Source organism: Delphinapterus leucas, chromosome 8, assembly GCF_059928025.1.
Source record: "Delphinapterus leucas isolate spDelLeu-1000000601 "Yukka" chromosome 8, BTC_Dleu_Yukka2, whole genome shotgun sequence".
In the NCBI taxonomy this organism is placed as follows: Eukaryota; Metazoa; Chordata; class Mammalia; order Artiodactyla; family Monodontidae; genus Delphinapterus; species Delphinapterus leucas.
Window position 1 is genome coordinate 73,912,315 of NC_143136.1, and position 21,519 is coordinate 73,933,833.

General features: G+C 35.4%; 1 protein-coding gene across 1 annotated transcript in view; it reads left to right on the forward strand.

The window, feature by feature from the left end:
* Positions 1 to 3,048: 3,048 nt before the first annotated feature.
* The window catches only part of ACVR1C (activin A receptor type 1C), a 46,565-nt gene continuing 28,094 nt past the window's right edge, over positions 3,049 to 21,519 (forward strand). The window contains exon 1 of the mRNA XM_022569768.2: positions 3,049 to 3,304. Coding sequence (XP_022425476.2) covers positions 3,151 to 3,304 — 154 coding nt within the window. The 5' untranslated portion in view covers positions 3,049 to 3,150. The remainder of the gene's footprint in view (positions 3,305 to 21,519) is intronic.

The following is a 21,519-nucleotide window of genomic DNA, read 5'->3' on the forward strand; positions in this document are numbered from 1 at the left end:
CTTACTTCACTGTATGACAGACTCTAGGTCCATCCATATCTCTCCAAAGACCCAATTTCGTTCCTTCATATGGCTGAGTAATATTCCATTGTATATATGTACCACATCTTCTTTATCCATTCATCTATCATTGGACATTTAGGTTGTTTCCATGTCCTGGCTATTGTAAATAGTGCTGCAATGAACATTGGGTACATGTGTCATTTTTAATTATGGTTTTCTCAGGGTATATGCCCAGTAGTGGGATTGCTGGGTCATATGGTAGTTCTATTTTTAGTTTTTTAAGGAACCTCCGTACTCTTCTCCATAGTGGCTGTATCAATTTACATTCCCACCAACAGTGCAAAAGGATTCCCTTTTCTCCACACCCTCTCCAGCATTTATTGTTTGTAGATTTTTTGATGATGGCCATTCTGACCCATGTGAGGTGATACCTTATTGTAGTTTTGATTTGCATTTCTGTAACAATTAGTGATATTGAGCATCTTTTCATGTGCCTCTTGGCCAACTGTATGTCTTCTTTGGTGAAATGTCTATTTAGGTCTTCCGGCCATTTTTTAATTGGGTTGTTTGTTATTTTGATATTGAGCTCCATGAGCTGTTTGTATATTTTGGGGATTAATCCTTTGTCCATTGCTTCATTTGCAAATATTTTCTCCCATTCTGAGGGTTGTCTTTTCATCTTGTTTATGGTTTCCTTTGCTGTGCAAAAGCTTTTAAGTTTCATTAGGTCCCATTTGTTTATTTTTGTTTCTATTTTCATTACTCTAGGAGGTGGGTCAAAAAAGATCTTGCTGTGGTTTATGTCAAAGAGTGTTTTTCCTATGTTTTCCTCTAAGAGTTTTAAGTCCAGAGATAAACCCACACACATGTGGTCACCTAATTTATGACAAAGGAAGCAAGAATATACAATGGAGAAAGGACAGCCTCTTCAATAAGTGGCTCTGGGAAAACTGGACAGCTGCATGTAAAAAATGAAATTATAACACTAGCTAACACCATACACAAGAGTAAGCTCAAAATGGATTAAAGACCTAAGTTTAAGACTGGACACTGTAAAACTCTTAGAGGAAAACATAGGAAAAACACTCTTTGTTATGCTTTTTAAATGGTCTGTGCACATTAGTTCATTCAGTCTTTCTTTATGGATTACAAATGTATTTTGATTGTCTCATAGGACCACCAGCTTTAACTCCTCCAGTAAAAGAAGACAGAGTCACTAATATTTACATAGTAATTCCTATGAGCCAGGCATTATTCTTAGGACTTTATGTAGATTAACTATTTTATTCTCCATAATGACACCGTGAGGAGGTATATCTCACCTTTCATATAAGGGTGTGGAAGCACAGAGGAGCTAAGTAATAGCCAAGATTATTACCAGGATTTGAAGGCTTTTGTCAGATTTGAATCAGAAGATGCTAGAGAGAGGGAGATTCCACTGTCAGAAGATGCCTGGGTGGATGGATCTTTATTATATGAGCTCTCTTTTATGCAAGGAGAGTGACTTAAAACATTTCAAAATTACCTAGATTTTATATATCTAGCTCTACTGAGTCCCAATCAGTCTACATTATTAGGTTCTACTATAGCACATTAATATCAACAAAAGATTATATTTATTTATATTGATAACCACTAGAATAAATAGAAGAGTAAGCTATTATACTTGATCCAATGTTGATTAAAAAATGGTATTTTATTTCATGATTGTAAGTCCCTTAGCATGTAGTAATAAAAATGTTTGTAGGGATGGTATTTTGCTGTTCAAGAACAATTATCAAAAGAAGAGATAATTTCTATTGATCACTATGTGGTTTGTTCTTTCTTACACATGCAGTTATATAGGAATATTATCTATATTGCTTACATTGGTATTTGAAGTTGAGTATAAAAATGGCCATTTCTGTATCAAATATTTTACAGGTATAAAATCAGCTCCAATTTGAGTAATTAGCAATTTAAAGACTTTAATTTGAGAAAAAAATGATTGTATGGAAAAATGTTGGACATTCAGAAATTGCAGGGTGCTGTTACAATTTAACAAAACCTTCATTAAAGTAATGATACAAAAGGCTTATTCAGCATTGTTCTATTGAAAAATAATTTAAATAAAATTTGAATAAATTACTCACAACCACTGGATTATTCCAGTGGTTGACGTGATGACAGATATTTAACGTCAGAACAGAAGTGCTCTACCACTTTGAACATGGGAGTTAACGTGTGGTGTGTGTGTATATGTGTGTGTGTGTTTATTAAGTAGGGAATGTTGAGAAAACTTGAGAAGAAAACAGATTAATTTAGCAAAGTCTAATTTTTGAAAGTTTTATTGATACGAATATATTAAATTCTATGATTGATTTGTTTTGCTCTACTGAATAGATGTGTTCATTAAAGAAAATTGCCTGAAGGTCATGGTCTATGTTCAAATGACTCTCATTCTGAGATGTATTCTTTAGTGAAGAGGGGGAAGTATAATGGCTCATCAATGCCTTAAAGGTAACTGTGACAATACAATAATGTTAAAGAATCACAGAATATAAATGTGAAGAGTCACACTATTTTTTAAAGCTGTAAATATCTATGGTTAGGTTTGTGTTTAGCACATTCACTTAACAGTTTAAAGGAGAAATTGTAAATGAACAGAATACACTGGACTGTACAGTTACTCAGCTCCTGTAACAACACTTATGTTCTACAAGTGATGCTGGACAGCGCCCCTAGGTTGCTGTGTTACTGTATCCTAGCATTTCATAGGAGCTATTGATTTAGGAAAGAGCTGGTTGAGCTTAAAAAGGAGGGATTTACACCATGGATTAGAAAATTGTTTCAAAATATAGTAGCAACTGAATAAATTGCTTGTAAAAATATAAGCAATAGTAAATGATGATTGGGCAACCCTTTTGATAAAACACATTGCTGAGAGGGAGTAACAGCTTTAGCATGTGTGTCTATCTAGCACTATTTAAACCCTCTCTCAATCTTCATAAAGATTGAATTTCGCTATTCAAGTATTATGAAATAAATTTGCATTATAGCTTCCTAAAGCTTTTTGCCTTACCTTTTCCAGGTTTGAAGTGTGTTTGTCTTTTGTGTGACTCCTCAAACTTTACCTGCCAAACAGAAGGAGCATGTTGGGCTTCCGTTATGTTAACCAACGGAAAGGAACAGGTGATCAAGTCCTGTGTCTCTCTCCCAGAATTAAATGCGCAAGTCTTCTGTCATAGTTCCAACAATGTTACCAAAACGGAATGCTGCTTCACAGATTTTTGCAACAACATAACTCTGCACCTTCCGACAGGTAAAGGGTTTATCTTTGTTCATGCCAAATTTAATTGTACTCTTGGAAAGTTATATACACATGATAGAAATCAAACTGTTTTATGTTTCTTTAAATAAGAAAATCTGTTTTACAGTTCTCTCTCTCCCTTTTTTTGTTTTTGGTAAAATTCTCTAGAGCCTAGTTGAGATTGATTTTTTAAAAATTGCACAAGACTGTCAAAACATTGACAACAGCATAACAATTTTGAAGAAATCTGTACACATGAGTTGTATTTTTTGAAGTGATTAATGAACCTAAAGTAAAATATAAATTTTTATGGATTCTCTTAAAGGAAAGAAATTAAAATGTATACCAAGAAAAAAGAAGAGAAAAAAGAGCAAAACAAAAATAGTAGATTGCCAACTTTTATGGAGACAGAATCTTTTTTTCATAGGTAACTTCTGCATATCTTCTTTGCCCACACTCAAGTGAGAGCACTCATTAACAGAAGACAGATAGAATGGAATTTGACCCTTCATTATTGTGCAAATATGTTCTTGCCTTTCCCCCAATTTCATGGAGTTTTATCCTAATTTACAAGGTACAAAAATCTTAATCTGGCCTTTTATCAATAATCTGGAGTCTGAAATTTTGGGGGCTAGTAAGGGGCAAGTAATTCAAGTTAAAAACTAATTTATGACATGAAAATGTCCTGCTTGTAGATTTTCTTTAGTACGTTAATATCTATACACAAATACATATCTTCCTCACAAATGAACATTTACATGTACTGTTATCCAATCTCAGATGTTCATATATCACCATATTCTAATATAGTATTTTTAACCTATTATTATTATTATTTTTAATAAATTAACTGCTCTCCCCCTTTTTTACTGGAGAACATTTACTTTATGCAAAAACTTGACATTACTTCTACAAATGAAAAACCAATTTACTTGCCATAAATAAAAGGTAACTACGTAAATAAACAAACAAATGTACTGACTGCATTACAGTTAGGTATTTTGTATTTTCTTTTTGTTTAAAAGAGAAGACAGTGGTGTTAAAGACATACTAACATGCAATGAGTCCTTTTGATACATAATCAGAAAAACTAAGAGAACTAGAGGAGAAATTCTTGTATGATTCAATGTTATTTAGTATCATGTTGGTTTACCACTCCAATTAATCTCAAGAACCCTTAAAAATCATTTCATGAACCACCCCTAATACTTGTCCCATTTTTTGAGAAACACTACTCTGAAGCATTATCCTATATGTTACGACCTCAGAAGTCATACTTGGCATATTTCATCCCCCAAAGCTACTAGGAGTCTTTGATTTTAGACCACAGTTATTTTGTCTCAGATTCCATAGACTTCCTTGGTTTGATAGTGATCTGGTATCTATTCTGATACCTGAATTTTTCTTTCCTTATATATTCTCCCCTGGTTTTGGTGGACCAGAGAACCCTAAAATGAAGGTCCCCTATATTTGATGCTAGTCTTCCCATGACAAGATCCAAAAGATTAAGGAGGGGAAGGAAAGTCTCCATATTAGGCTGTGGCAATGACCTCTTTAATGTGTCTTCTTAATAAAGAATTATCCATAAGACCATGTTCTGCCAGTCAGTATGGGTACAAGACAGTACTTTGACTGCAACAAAAGGTCTTGGAGGACAAAATGGTTCACACGCAGTTGGGCAAATTAAAGGTGCTTAGCGCAGCTAGGATGTGGGTCCTTCCCAGCCCAACTCTAAACTCTAACTACTGAGATGCCTATGTTCTACCTTCAAGTCCACTTGGGAACCAGACTTTCTTTTTTAAAAATCAATTTTATTGAGGTATAATTTGGATATAATGAAATGCACACATCTTAAGTGCACAGTTTGGTGTGTCTTGACACATACATTTGTGTAACTGCCACAACATTTCCATTACCTCAAAATGTTCTCAGTCAATCGCCACTTTCACCAGGGCTGGGAAACTGATCTATTTTCTAATAGCTGTAGATTAATTTTTACTGGAGTTTCACATAAAAGGAGTCCTATGGAAGATATAATTTTGCACTTGGCTTCTTTCACTCAGCATGTTTTTGAGATTTATTCATGAAGTTGGGTATATCAGCAGCTTGTTTCCTTTTTACTGCTGGGTAATATCCCACTGTATGTTTTGTTATTTTTACGCTTTCATCCACAATGGGTATTCAGGTTGTTTTCATTTTGGGGCTGTTATTAACAAAGCTGCAATGAACAATTGAGTACAAGTCTTTGGAGATATGTTACCTTTCTCTTGAGAAAATACCTAAGAGTGGAATTGAATGGTCAAATAATAACTATATGTTTAATTTATAAATCTAATCTCCCAAATAGTTTTCACACTGCTTATACCATTTTGTATCCCCAGCAGAAATGTATGATAGTTCCATTTGATCCATATTTTTGTCAGCACTTGGTATAATCAGTCTTTTTAATTTTGGCCATTCAAGTGATTGTATAGTGGTATTTCATTGTGGTTTTAATTTGCATTTCCCTAATGACTAATGATGATAAATTATTTTTTTCTTGCGCACATTGGACATTTGTGTTTCTTTCTTTATAAAGTGTCAAATACTTTGCATATTAAAAAAACTGGGTTATCTTCTTATGGTTGAATTTAAGAGTTCTTTATATATTCTGAATACAAGTCCTTTATCAGATATGTATATTATGCCTATTTTCTCTCATTCTGTGGATTGACATTTTGCTTCCTTGAAGGTGTCTTTTGCAGAGTAGAAGATCAAAATTTGATGAAGTATATTTTATCTTTTTTAAAAATTATTAATGGTTCACATATTTCATGTCCTGAGAAGTCTTTATCTATCCAAAGGTCATAAATATTTTCTTTTATGTTTTCTTGTCAAAATTTTAACATTTCAGCTTTTACATTTAGGTCTATGTTCAATTTAAATTTAATTTTTGTTATTATGTGAGGTTAGGTGGAGTTTTTTTTTTTCCACATGTATATGAAGTTGTTCCTAGCATCATCTGTGGAAAAATCTATCCTTTCAATTACTTTGACCCTTTGAATTAAAATACAGTGACCATGTATATGTGGGTATATTTCTGGCCTCTATATGTCTATACTTATGTCACTATCAAACTTTCTTGATTATTGTAGCCTTATAGTAAGTATTAAAATCAGGTCGTATGACCCCTCCAACTTTGTTCTTTTTCAAAATTGATTTGGCTATTCTAAGTCCTTTGAATTTCCATTTAAATTTTGGAATTGGTTTGACAATTTTCATAAAAATATGATGATGAAATTTTTATTAGATTGAGTTGAATATGGATTATTTGGAGAAAATAGTCATGTTAATAATATTAACTCTTTTGATCCATGAACATAGTATGTTTTTCCATTTATTTAGTTTTTCTTCAGTTACTCTTAGTGTATTGTAGCTATCAGAAAACAGGTCTTATACATATTTCCTTGAATTTATCCCTAAGTATTGCATGTTTTTAGATGCTACTATAAATGGTATTTTTAATATATCAATTTCTAAATGTTAACTGCCAGTATATGAAAATAAAATTAATTTTGTATATTGACCTTATATCCTGTAAGCTTGTGAAAATAGCATATTAGTTCTAATAGCTTTTTAAAAAATTCTTTGGCATTTTCTACATACAGAATAATCTGTGAGTACAGACAGTTTTACATCTTCCATTCTGATCTCTATACATTTTATTTCTTTTTCTTGTTTTTTTTGCACTGGCTAGGATCACTAATACAGTGTTGAGTAGGCGTGGTTAAAGATCCTTGCCTTTTTCCTGGTTCTAGGAGGAGTGCACTCACTCTTTTACCATTAAATATGAAGTTTTTTTTGTAGATCCCTGTTATCAACTGAGGAAATTTGCTTTTATTGCTAGTTTTGGGAAAGTCTTTTTTAAAATCATGAATGAATATTAACATTTTTCAAGTATTTTCATGGATTTATTGAGATTATAGCATGACTTTTCTTCTTTAGTCTACTGATATGATGGATTATCTTAATTGGCTTTCAAAGATTACTTATAACAGGGAAGGTATGTATTATCTAGCCAGTTAATTAATATGTCTACAAAAAATGTTATGTGACATTTAATTGATATCAAATTTCTTTACATAAACTAAAAATTTGTTTCTTTTAGTGACATGGGTATGGTAAATTGACATTGAATTGAGTAGGATTGTATATGCAGTCATCTTGTGTTAGGTTGTTCTCTCTGTGAGGCAGCACTGAATGGTTATTAGCTGTGTTTGGAACAGCAGCTGTTGGAGAGGAGTTGGGAACCTCTAGGCTGAGCTGTGATATAGCCAGTGCCAAGAACTCCGCTGTTTTTGTGTCATCAGGTGAGTGTGATTGATATCCCCTGCTCTGCCTAGTAGGAATTTATCAATTTCAAATGTGATCACATGTATATGAAATATATAAAAGCACTCTGAAAAGTAGACAGTGTGATATTTCCACAGTACTTAATCCTCTGCATCACATTCACGGGTAAAATGATAGAAGAAAAGGTTGAGAGGTGACCAGAACAGGTTGGAGAAACTCTGGGACTTCCCTTTTCAGTTTCAGCTGAAAGCTAAGTGGATCCTTCCCTTTTGGCTCTTTCATTCATCACCGCAGATTGTGGTGTCATTTCTGGATAACTGACTTCATGTAGGTACAGTAACCCACTCTTGTCATGTTTCAGCTGGCTCTTTTCTGTCCTTAGGTCCTGTTTGTGATGATTGGGCTCTTGCTTTGTTTCTTTGTGACAAAATTCCTACCTTGAATACATCTCGTGACTTTTTTTCTCCCCACTTCCTCTCCCTGATGGTGTCCTAGTAACTCAGCAACTGGAGATCTGTAGGCACAAACTCTTGCCCTCCTAAAAATCCTCTTAAGTGTTTGATTCTAATTCTTAAAACCTTAGACTAGTGGCTTTCATACAGCTTTCCATTGTGGCACACAGAAAGAAACACATTTTATATAATTTCCCCCAACCCACATGCACACACATCTGAAGCAAGAATTTCACAAAATATTCTTACCCATAAAATGTACAAGGTACTCTGTGCCCTTTCATTAAGTAAAAATGCTGATCAGACCCCATAAGTTGTTTACATATTTACAGTTTAAGAGAGACTGCTTTAGTTGATATTTAAAATGTGGTAATTTTAAATGCAGCAAGGACATTTATTATTTTAATTAACTAGCTCAACAAACTATTAAGAATCTGGTTACTATTTTAACTTACAATGTTTTTCTTTTAAGTGGCCTTTTAAAACCTTCTTACCCATTCATTTATAATACTAAATTGGATTAAAGTTGAATTAATTCAGATCATTGTAAGCAGGATTTGATTTAGATCACATTAAATTTGATCACTTGCCTTTAAAAAAAAGTACTTCCTTGCTTCACATTGCATGTGGGTTTAATTTTCAGGAGTTAATTTTTTTGATAGAAGTAATTTTATAGTTTAGTAGAAATATAACATTAGAAAAATTGCTCGTTTCCCTGAAGCTTATTGTAGTAGATATCTTTGATGTCACTGGAGTGACCTTCCAAGTTCAACTATTATCACAAATATTTAGAGGGCTTTTTTCTAAGTAAACTTGAAAGTCGAAAACCATTTCCAAAAACAGGCAAGTATTTGACTAGTGCTTGGAGCTCATGTCTCTACTAATAGTAAATGTTATTTTCATTATATGAACATACTGAATATTTAAATATTACAATTAATATATGCTATGCAAATCAGTTAAGCAAGAGAAACATATGTATTTTATGTAGTGTAACCTAATTTCTTATTACTGTTTATTTCTAGACCAGATAAAAATAGCCCTTTTAAACTCCAAAAATATCTGCCCACCTTTCTGGATTCTACTTGTCTTGCCCTGACTCCAGTGACTTTAGATCTAGTACTCTCAGGCTTCAGTAAATTTCCTGCACAGTAACTCATGCAGATTGACCACTCACAGCTTCCTCTGAAATTAGGAGAGAAGCCACTTTGGTGGGAAAAATTCACCTCAAAAATAAATGATGTTTTCTTAGCTCTTCAAGAGCATTTCCATTTCAGTAAAAAAAGGACTTATTTACCCAAATTAGTGTGTACTTTTGGGGTGGAGGATGGGGAGGGGGATTGTTTTCATGGTAAACAAACAAATAATAAGTGAAAAAGTTCCATTCTTTTGGAAAATGTTCCAAAAGATGTTTGGGGTGTGTGTCCCTGTAATGGGTTCTGTCTGTGAGCCCCCTAATAAGTTCTCACAGTTTCTTTACTGATTTTGTGTAAGTTGGGCCTTCTGTATCTATTCTTCAAGCTTCTTAAACTGTTTTCCCTATATTTTCTAATATTTGAGTCTCTGATAATTAATTAATAATATCTACAGCTTCTATGAGTTTGAATCTGCTGACTCATATTCTGGGTGGCTACTTTCCTTGCATGTTTTTTAATTTTGATTGTGAGTTCATGTTTTGAGAATCATATCTGGAGGAAACTTTTGATGTCTGTATTTAAAATATGTTCCTCCAGAGGAGATTTATATTAGCTACTGCCAGGTATCTGGAAGTGCTACCAACTCCAACGCATTCAGTGTTTTGATTAGGTATTTTTGGCCAACATATAGCATGAATTCTGGCTCTAAGCCTGCCTATATAGATGCACACTTATGGTGAGGACCTCTCAGAGGTTTTTTTTTTTTTTTTTTTGCTCTACCCAAAGTCAAGGTTGAGACAGACAAATAGATGAATATACACCCTGTCTCTCTCTGCAGAAATTTTCTATTTTGTTTTATTTTCAATGTAATGCCATTCATATTTGACTGATTTATACCAGGATCTCTGATCTGACCTTTCACAATTTCAGGAACCATGTTTTATTTCCTGATCTTGTTATACAATCTGATAAACTAAGCACTGAACTACCAAGAACTGGCAGATGCCTCCAGGGTAAATGGCAGTCCCAGTGCTCAGATACCTCCTGGGATTTGCATTTTATTTTTGGCTGCTGAGCAATTCATTTATTTTCCTACCAGGTTAATCATATAATAGAAAAAAGAGTTTTTCATTTATATTTTATTCAGCATTTTTGTGTGTGCTGTACTAAGAAGGGCTCTGCGGACATCTAAAGTGTAACTTGGCAGAAGTGGAAACTCCAGGATGGTTTATTTTTGAAATGATGCTGGCATAATTATCTATCCATCTGGAAGAAAACAGGGCTGTACCACAGTGTCATACCATATACAAAAATAAATTACAGCTTGATTAAATATCTAATTGTGAAACATAAAACAATTTAAATGTCAGAGGAAAATTTAGGAAAAAAAAGGGTTTTTATGACTTTACAGTATGGAAGCTGTTTTTAAGTAAGACAGGAAATCCAATTGCTGTAAAAGGAAAAGACAGATATAATTGACTACATGCAAACTAAAATAAAAATGAATAATAAAAGATAACATAAATAAAACCAAGATAATGAAATATGGGATAGAAATATTTGTAGCATATATGACTGGAAAAAAAATAACTATTTAAAAGATAAAGAGCCTCTGTGTGTGTGTGCATGTGCACATGCCTGTGTACATGGCAAGGGAGAGAGTGGAAAGAGAGAGAAGGAGAGGGGGTGCTAAATGAAAAAATGGGCAAAAAACACACATGGAAATTTTACAGAAGAGAATCTTCAAAGTGGTCAAGTATTGAAAAGATGTTCAACAAAACTAATAGCTGGGGAGATGCAAATTAAAACAACATACTATTATTTTCCACCCACTGGATTGGTAAAAGGTAAAGGAGGATGTTTTCAACTAAAAGTATCAGAAACTTAGATAATATCTTAACTAGTGAGGGAGTTCACAGCCTCAGCATGACAAGAAATCTGGAAGTAGGTTCTTTCTATGATTTGTTAACAAAGAGACTCAACAGTGTCAACAGCCTACTTCCAGTTTTCTTTTTATGTGAATTGGTGAACACCATTATTATTTAAGACATTATTATCTAACTTTCTGATACTCTTATCTGGTACACTTTTTTCCTCATGTGTATCTGCTTTTTCTAACAAGGGAAATGTTGGGTTTTGCTATTAACAATCTCAAGATTCAGGGGAGACAAAAGTAAAAAATCATGATTTGCTCAGATTGGGTCATCTAATAGAAACTGCCATGTTTAGCAGAATTATCAAAGGTCTCTTTCCTTATTGCAAGTTTAAACCAGACGTAAATACATCTCCTTCTAACCCCAGGGAGAAGGCTTGGGTTTATTACTAAGCGGAGCAGGGGAAAAAATGAAATAATGAAAAGCAACAACTTTAAAACAAACCAAAAACCTTATTCTTGAGAAGCTGTGGACATAGCATAGCCATCACATGGCTTTTAAACCTGAGTTTCCATTGTCTGCGTGGTACTCTCCAGAAGAAAAACTTTTTTAAAGTATACCCAGACTAATAGTTTCCCCAGTTGCCTGCCAGAAGAAAGTTCAAACTCTCTGGAGAAAGGCACTTTAATATTAGGTCTCAAAGAGACACAGCAAACACTTTTTCAAGGACATGAGAAGTACATAATGAAGAACAAGCACTCCAAGCTTACAGGGGTTCAAAACAGCATGAGCATGAGCCAATAGAAGAGAGCACAAAGTTTCATATATTGGAATTATCAGACAATAATTATAGAGTAGCTATTCTATGTTTAAAGAAACAAAAGGCAAATTTGAAAACATTTGTTAGAGAATAGGAAATTATAAAACAATGACCTAGCAGATTTGAACAATATTGAAAAAAACTTTTTAAAAATTAAAGATACAATAACAAAAATTAGAAACTTAATGTATAGGTTTAACAACAATTTGTATAACAACTGAAGAGAGAATTAGGGATCTGAAATATGGGTCCGAAGAAACTATTTTGTATTCAGTAATAAAGAAAATACATAATGGAAAATATGGAAGAGAGGGTGACAAATAGAGGAAAGTATAAGAAGGTTTGATATGTGCTTTTACATATACCATGCATATATTACATTAATAAAAATGTTGACATATTACTAGCAGGCAAAATTAACTTCAATGAAAAAAAATTACTAGAGTTAAAAAGTTCACTTTTTAATGATTAAAGTTTCAATTTACCAGGGATTCTTTTTTTTAAATTTATTTTAAATTTATTTTTGGCTGCATCAGCTCTAAGTTGTGGTACACAGGATCTTCGTTGAGGCATACAGCATCTTTCGTTGTGGTGCGTGGGCTCCTCACTGTGGCACACAGGCTTCTCTCCAGTTGTGGCATGCAGGTTTTCTCTTCTCTAGTTGTGGCGCATGGGCTCTGTGGCACAAGGGTTCCAGAGTGTGTGGGCTCTGTAGTTTGCGGCACACAGGCTCTCTAGTTGAGGTGTGTGAGCTCAGTAGTTGTGGCACGCGGGCTTAGTTGCCCCGCAGCATGTGGGATCTTAGTTCCCTCACCAGGGATCAAACCTGTGTCCCCTGCATTGCAAGGCAGATTCTTTACCACTGGACCACCAGGGAAAGTCCCTACCAGGGATTCTTAATAAATTTAAATTTCTGTGTACTTAAGAATATGGTCTCAGACTTTCCTGGTGGCACGGTGGTTAAAAATACACCTGCCAATGCAGGGGACACAGGTTTGATCCCTGGTCCAGGAAGACCCCACATGACAGAGCAACTAAGCCTGTGCACCACAGCTACTGAACCTGCGCTCTAGAGCCTGTGAGCCACAACTACTGAGCCCATGCGCCAAACTACTGAAGCCCGCATGATCTAGGGCCCGCGTGCCACAACTACTAAGCCTGCGTGCTGCAACTACTGAAGCCCATGTGCCTAGAGCCCATGCTCTGCAACAAGAGAAGCCACCACAATGAGAAGCCTGCACACCACGAGGAATAGTAGTCCCCACTCGCCGCAACTAGAGAAAGCCCGTGTGTGGCAACAAAGACCCAATGCAGCCAAAAAAAAAAAGAAAAAAGAATATGGCCTCAAAAATAAAGAAAATATTTACAGATCTATAAGGAGAAATAAAGAAGTCCATGATCTCAGAAGGAGATTCACCACTGTCTTGGTAATTGATGGAATAAGTAGATTTTTAAAAAAACCAGTGAGACTACATAAGGTTGAAACAACATGATTTATGAGCAACCTAATTTTTAGAAAATTATAATGTAAATTATAATAGTCTTATGACGTATCTGTAAGGAAAATTTCAAAGCCCAAGACGTTCTACCACAAAATTCTGCTAAATTTCCAGGAACAGATAACTGTGTAACTGTTACACAAACTCTTCCAAAACATGGACAAAGAGGAAACACTCCTTAACCTATTTTATGCATAACCTTGATATCAAAACCCAACAAAGACAGTATGTAAAAAAGAAATTACAAGCCATTCTCATTTATGAGCATATATGTAAGTATCCCAACTTTAACCTGTAACAATACAGGAAAAGGGATTCTGGGAAGCACAGTACAAGGAGAAATGATTATTTGCCAAATCAGGATAATGATTACCCTGGAGGTTGGGAAAGGATATGATCACGTTGGGTATCTCCGAGTGGGGGAACAGGTAGTGGGTAAGGGGGCTGGTGATCCATGGGGGTTTATAATTATTTTTATCCTCAGTGTATATGTTGTATGCACTTTTCTGTATATTTATTATATTTCACAACAAAAGGAAAACAAAACATCAAGTTTCAAAGTAACTTCTTTTGGCCACACCGCGCGGCACGAGGGATCTTAGCTCCCCGACCAAAGATCAAACCTGCACCCCGTGCATTAGAAACACAGAGTCTTAACAGCTGCACCACCAGGGAACTCCCAAAGTAACTTTTGAGTATGGGTAAATTTATGAAAATTACACATTCTCTTAACATCCGGAGTTGATATCGGAGAGCTAACCGGCTGAGGACATTATTTAATTCTTTCTTTATAAATTTTTATACTGTTTGTTTTGTTGCAAATGTGTTCTTATTCTAATGAAAAAATCTAATGGATCAAAGTTTGCTAAGACTATAAATGTTTCAAAGACATCTAGTTTCCTCCAATACCCATTTAGTAGCAGATCCCAGACTTAGCTAGGTGTATGGCTCTCCTTCCAACTGACAGTATTTTCAGCTACTCTTACTGGTAGGTGTGGCTTAAGTTGTGGCTAATGAGTTGACTGGCAGTGTTTTGGAGAACTTCTGAGAAGACTCATTTAAAACAGAACCGGCACCTTATATGCCATCCTCCATCATGCTGCCTGGATGTAAAGGATGGAGTTTAGCAGCTGCCTTGGACTACATGATAGGGATGGAAACAAGGGAGATGAAAGGACCCTGACCAAAAACTACATGGAACCAACCTGCTGACATTGGACTATCCATCTTCAAATTTCTTTTACGTGAAAGAGAAAATGAAACTTCTGTATAGTTTCCTCTGTCATTAGTAGCTAAATCTAATTCTAATGAACATAGAAACAGCAAAACAAGTCATTGAGAGTTCTACCTGCTTATTGGTTGTACCTGACCCACAGACAGGTTTCATCTGATCTGCATAGTTTCTTGGAGAAAAGAGTGAGTTTCTTTATAATGTTAAACATTGAGTCAGTATAAAAATCCAGACATCTGGCTTATCTTGAAAAAATCAGAAGATTTGGCATTCTTGAAGTTGGCTGAAGCAGAAGTGACTGATTTCCTTATTGGGCATGAGCTTTCCTTGTTCATTCATTCACTCATTCAATACCTATTGAACTTATATCCACTGGCCTAGAGTTCCTACTATCAGTAGTTTAGTATATTTTCTATTTTAATATAGTTGAGTTATTCTGTTTAATATAATTTTATGTCTGACTTTCCTTTCTTATTATTAAAACATGTCTTTCCTATGTGAAGGAATCACATTTTGTTGCTTGTTTCTTTCATAGTGGGTTGCACTGTGATTTGTAACAAATGATTTCTGGTGACTCTAGGTGACATCAGAGACATGCTCAGAGAAATAGTGGTGATGTCAAATAGCATCAAGGACATTCTAAAATTGTCTATGAAAATTCATCGAGGATAAGGTCAGGAAACCTGGGCTAGAGAAGCCTCTTATTTATAGGGTTAATTTTTATAGGAACTGCTATTTAGTTTATGCGTGCACTAATTACCACCCTTCATATGGAAATAGAGTATTCAACAAAAACATTCAAGTTCTGGGTATCTTTGTTCCCATTTTGCTACCAAAACATACAGTGACTGAAAGGGTAAGTGTAATAATAATTTCTGATTTTTCCTTTTGGAGTTCAATACACTATTTTAATACTATTGTATTTTTGACTAATTCAAATAATTAGTTTCAATAAAGAAAATACATGCACAACATTAAAATGTGGGTACTTTCCTAATTAACCTCAGTACAGTTTTCACCTTCCTGTTCTCAATTGTGTAAAGAAAAAAAGAACAATTTATTATTTATATCAGCTAGGGTAGATGAACAATGTATATTGTTAGGCACATGTCTAAATTAGACTTTAAGGCAAACTGAAGGATTACATTTGAAGGAAGATAAAATGTGAAAACATTAGAATTGCATTTATCAAAATTAATCATTTTAAAGCGTGCTATAATTATAAAAATTTGCAGACTCAGGTAGTGAATATTATTCTTTGGGGAGCTGAAAAGTCTTGCTATCTTAATCCCTTTAAAAAATCCATTGTTGTCTCAACTTTTATGGTTTTCTATTTTAAATGTAAATTTATTGCTCTAGGCAGTGTAAGGTGATATCAACATGCTGAGAAATACTCATGGGACCCCTTGTGGAATTGTTCTGCCACCACATGAACAAATCCATTTGTAGCTCATTCTCTGAGGATTCCCCACACACCTGACAGGTGTGCCAGACAGGGATTTTTTTTCCCCATAAGCTGAAAGATGCTATGATTTTTACATTTTGAAAAGTCTATGAAATATAAGCATACAAAAAGTCAAACTTGTACTTTAAATGTTTAATATAGGAAGCATTTCTTGTCTCAAGGAACAAGTACACTGGTTTTAATTATGAAATTTTGTTCATAGGGATTAATAGGAAATTGAAAGTAAAATTTATAACCAATTCTAAATTGAGGATTTTACACTACGTAAGCCCTACTCTTCTCAGTTAAATAAATACTATTACCTGTTTACTGAAATATTGTTCAGGTGATTATCGTATACAGGATGTTGAACTGGGTCAAAATATCATTATCTCATGTCAGTCTTTTCCAAATGGACAAGCTGCTTTGTGTGAATGTGTTAGCTGAGGGAGAAATTCTATTAGCATGAACTTTAGGACAGAGAAGTGTAACTTTTCCTTGTCACCAATATTTTTAAGTGCCTTCTTTGAACAACGCCCTCAGCTATGAGATAGGGTGCTTCTTCCAAGGAACTTTCATTTTTCTTAAGTAAAAGTTTGGCTTAAAAAAAAATTAAAATATTCTTTGAGTAATTACTATCTACTTTCTTTATAGATATGTATCATTCAAGAATACACACTACTATATATAAAATAGATAATCAACAAGGACCTACTGTATAGCACAGGGAACTCTACTCAATACTCTGTAATAACCTGTATGGGAAAAGAATCTGAAAAAGAATAGATATATGAGTATGTATAACTCAATCACTTTGCTGTACACCTGAAACTAACACAACATGGTAAATCAACTGTACTCCAATATAAAATAAAAAATTAAATAAATAAAAAAAAGAATATGTGCTTTGATGACAGATTAAGAAACTGATCTCTGGTGCGTGCCCTAAAATTAAGAAAAACTGCGAAGCCGATTTGAATTCTTCCTACATTGTATTAATCTCACCTCTGCTTGAGTCAGAGTTCTTCCTACCCCTTATGCCAAAGATTATACTCTTCAATCTAACATTCTTATTTCCTTAATATATGAAATCATTGTTATTTTTAAATTCAGGTGCTGGTGGACAAAAGAAGATTTGAGGCTTCTCAGTGTTCCTCCCAGAAAACTGGCAGCACAAGGGGAACTAGCCAGGAAATATTTTGATGTGTGGTGCTCTCTGCCTGTTACATATGCATGAGCTCAGGCCAGATGTAGACCTTGTATAGTAGTAGCCATTTATAGATTGAGCACTGAATGACGGAATGGCCCATCAATACCTCATCTGATATGGTTAAAAGGCAGAAGTAATTCTCATGTTATTTCTGTCACTGTCATTGCTCAGTTGAATCTCTAGATTAGAAAATATTCTGCCACTGTTCAGTACTTGAGGTTCATGTTGATCAGAAGCAAACTGTTTGACATGATTATTCTCTGTGAAGAAGTGGGACCATTTGCTTCCCCCTATAGTGAAGCATGTTGGAGGGATCTAACCAAATTAACTACTAACTGCATTTTTCCTGGTGACATTTATAAATATAAGGGTCACTGTGAAGAAGTAGGAGGCTAGGACAAGCTCTCGTGGGTGGTGGTGGAGGGCTCCCTGTAATCAGGAGTAAAGAATTACATGGAAATGTTAGACAAATAAAACTGCGCTTGTGACTTAACTCCTTGGACCCATTCTACATCCCATGTGTGTGCTTCACACATGTAAAGTTTTAGTTACATATTCTTTATACTGGACTGATTCATCATGAATGGAACTCTTCATCATGATCTTTTTCTTATCTGCCATGTCTCTCGCTCCTACATAAAGTTTTCTCCGTATTTTTACCAGCCAAATTGCTTTGGAATTGTACCCTAGATGGGTCATGTATTCCTTAGTAGATTTTAAATTCCACAAAGATGTGGACTGTGCCCCATTCTCTGCTCCCCATCCCAGAGAGTTGTTCTCAGTGCAGTATTATACACACCAATCCATTTGGTTCCAGGTTTTGAACCAATTTAGTAAAGCAACAAGAAATCAATTAGAAATGTATTTTCATTACCATCAGGCAAATGTTTGAGATAATGGTACCCATATTTCTGGGTGCTTTGAAATGGCAGGTAAAGGAGAAGACTTGGGAGATTTCTCATTGCTTAACATGTCACTCTGTTTTTGACAAAAGAAACCATTCCTGTTGAGCTAATTAGCAAGGTAGCTTTGAATATCTTAGAGGTAATGTATTTCTTTTTTCTGTTTCAGCTGCACGTATTATTTCCACACTTTCCCCCCAGAAACCTGTGAACTAAACAAAAAGCTCTTTAACTGAAGTCAGAGGTCATAGAAGTTTATAGGGTGGTAGATGGACTGAACATCACCATGTCATTCAGTTGTTCCTAGTGGCATTTCTTCTGGTGCCAGGACAGAAACCGACCTATCAAAAAGCATCTCGAGCAACACTGTCTTTTTGGTTGCTTTATTCTGAGAACATTTCAAAGCCACAAGCTGGAGAAACAAATGCTTCCCTTTTCCTGGGGTGGGTGGGGGGCGGGCGGGTGGTAGGGAGGCAGTTGAAGACTTGATATTTATACATTCATGGATTCAACTTTGCAATAATAGCATCTTTTCACTTGGGGAAAACTTTTGATAAAAGGAATAGGAGTGGTTCAATGCTAAATTAGTTTGTGGTTTCTTTAGGGGTGCTTTGGACCCTCTTAAATTTATGTAGCTACTTGCTATAGCAACTTCTGGGAAGGAAGCACTAACCTTGAAATGGTTCATAAAAATTCACTTTGTCTGGATGAAGACCTCTGTTTTCTTTGCTCAGATTTGTTTTTAAACAGCTGTCCAGCCAGTATATATCTTTTCAGTCACTATATCCTCATTTTCTGTACATCGCTCCATTGTAATATATCAGTTTCTAGTCAATTGAATGCCATTCAAATACAGTGAAGAAATATACCTTTAAGTTGAACACAAATATACTACAGGATTTTTGTGTTATTTGAAGGCACTGATCAAGTCCACATCTCTCCTCAGTTCTAAGGCATCTCCTCCTATTAGCATATACTAAAGAAATACAAATTAATTAATATGAAGGTCATATAAATCTCATAAACATCAATAATTTTTCATACTTTTAGTAAAGAAAGAGAAAAGGTCAGCAGGGGAAGAAACATGGAGATCATGCCCACATTTTCTCATCTTTTTCTTTTCATCTTGAGAAGTTTGCCTCCCTAAAGCCAGAAATAGGAGGTGGCGAGGAGGTAACAGGAACTGTCCTGGGAGAAGCTGAGGCATCTAAACTGGTTCTGAACTTTATTTGGGCAGGAGTAACCACCACTGCTTTCACAATCACCAGTTCCACTCCTGTCTCTAGGGAAAGCTGCAAATTCACAAAAATAGTTTAAAAAAATTTCTCCTTTCTTTCCTTTTTTCTTCCTTCCTCCCTCCCTCCTTTTCCCTCCTTTTTTCCTCTCCCTTTTTTTGTTCTTACCTTCTTACAATCTTTTGCCTTTTGTATGATTCCCTCCAGCTGCACAGAATCTTCCACCTCATACATTCCCTTCTTCCTGGCTTGTTAATACCTCCTTCTCCTGTGTCATCTTGGTTTAATGGACTGCAGAACTTATATAGGGGAGACTTTTGTAAGCTAGACTCTCATCCATGTGGGCTAGTGTTTGTCTCTTTTTTCCCAACCTCTTCTATTTAATTTACTAGAGAGTGAAATAACTAGAGTTAGCAATGCAACACTCCCAGACCTCACTTTTGGGATTAACGTATGCCACCATGGAGCTGCTTATTCCATGGAGAAATCACCTCAGTTGACATGGTCTCAAAATTTGGAAATTATCAAATAATAAAAGTTCTCCTGGGACTTCCCTGGCAGTGCAGTGGTTAAGAATCTGCCTGCCAATGTAGGGGACACGGGTTTGACCCCTGGTCCAGGAAGATCCCACATGCCACGGAGCAACTAAGCCTGTGCGCCACAACTACTAAGCCTGTGCTCTAGAGCCTGCGAACCACAACTACTGATCACACATGCTGCAACTACTGAAACCTGCATGCCCAGAGCCCTGCTCTGCAACAAGAGTAGCCACTGCAATGAGAAGCCCGCGCACCACAATTAAGAGTAGCCCCTGCTTGCTGCAACTAGAGAAAGCCTGTGCACAGCAATAAAGACCCAATGCAGACAAAAAAATAAAAATAAATAAAATTATAGAAATGGAAACAATATTTTAAAAAGCAAAAAACAAAGAAAAGAGTTTTCCTATGATCAAGAATGTAAAATCTGGGGCTTCCCTGGTGGCGCAGTGGTTGAGAGTCCGCCTGCCGATGCAGGGGGCACGGGTTCGTGCCCCCGTCCGGGAAGATCCCACATGCCGTGGAGCGGCTGGGCCCGTGAGCCATGGCCGCTGAGCCTGCGCATCTGGAGCCTGTGCTCCGCAACGGGAGATGCCACAACAGTGAGAGGCCCGTATACCGCAAAAACAAAAACAAAAACAAACAAGCAAAACAAACAAACAAGAATGTAAAATCTGTTGGGAAAATTAATATTTTCACCCGAGATAACTTATTAAAATGTATTCTTAACTGCACTACTGTCTTTTTCTACCATGACTTATTGGGTGTAGACCACAGTTTTCTTCATTTGTCTCCTGTAGAGATTACAATCAACATTTGGTTTAGAAAATAGTTTTACAAATGTTTGCCTTAAAAATTGCTCAGTGCTTAAGGAGCTCTTTCTGGATGGTGTTGCTAGCCTTTTTCTAGCCGAGTCATCTTTTTTTTCTTACTAACTCGTTTCAGTAAATTGTTCACAAAAGTAGAAACATTGCCCATCTGTAATAAACATCCGTGAGAGCAGTAGCCATCACCAGAGCCATGCACTTTTATAGATATTATTCTATTTTCAGGCTTGCTGACCTTTCACCTCTTTATTGGTTGCCATAGTGATGATCTGAGCTCTGCTTAATAGAGCTTTACTAAAATGAAGACAATCAATAAGCTTTTTAACAGTAATGTTTATATTGATAGTTCCTAATAACATGTATCAAAATAAAATTTAGCCATATAAATGTATCCAATAGTGGAGTTTTATTTTTAAAAACATGTTTAGGTACATGTTTATGTAAGCTGCAAATGGTTAAGTACATTCTGTGGCTTTCTTAGAATTCCTGGAATACCTTTGTGAGGACATAAAAATACGGATGCAACTTGAAATGTAGATTTGAAAGGTTATTATGAAGTGGATTATAAAACTTTTTTATAACAGCAAACTTCAGAAGTGCAACTTCCATGGTTAATGATTTCTCATTCAAAGTCAAGTCTGAGATCTCTTGTAGCACCTTGTCCTAAGAACACTCAAGGCCAAGCTGTCCTCATATGCACCTGTACAACTTCTAATGATTTCAGAGGAA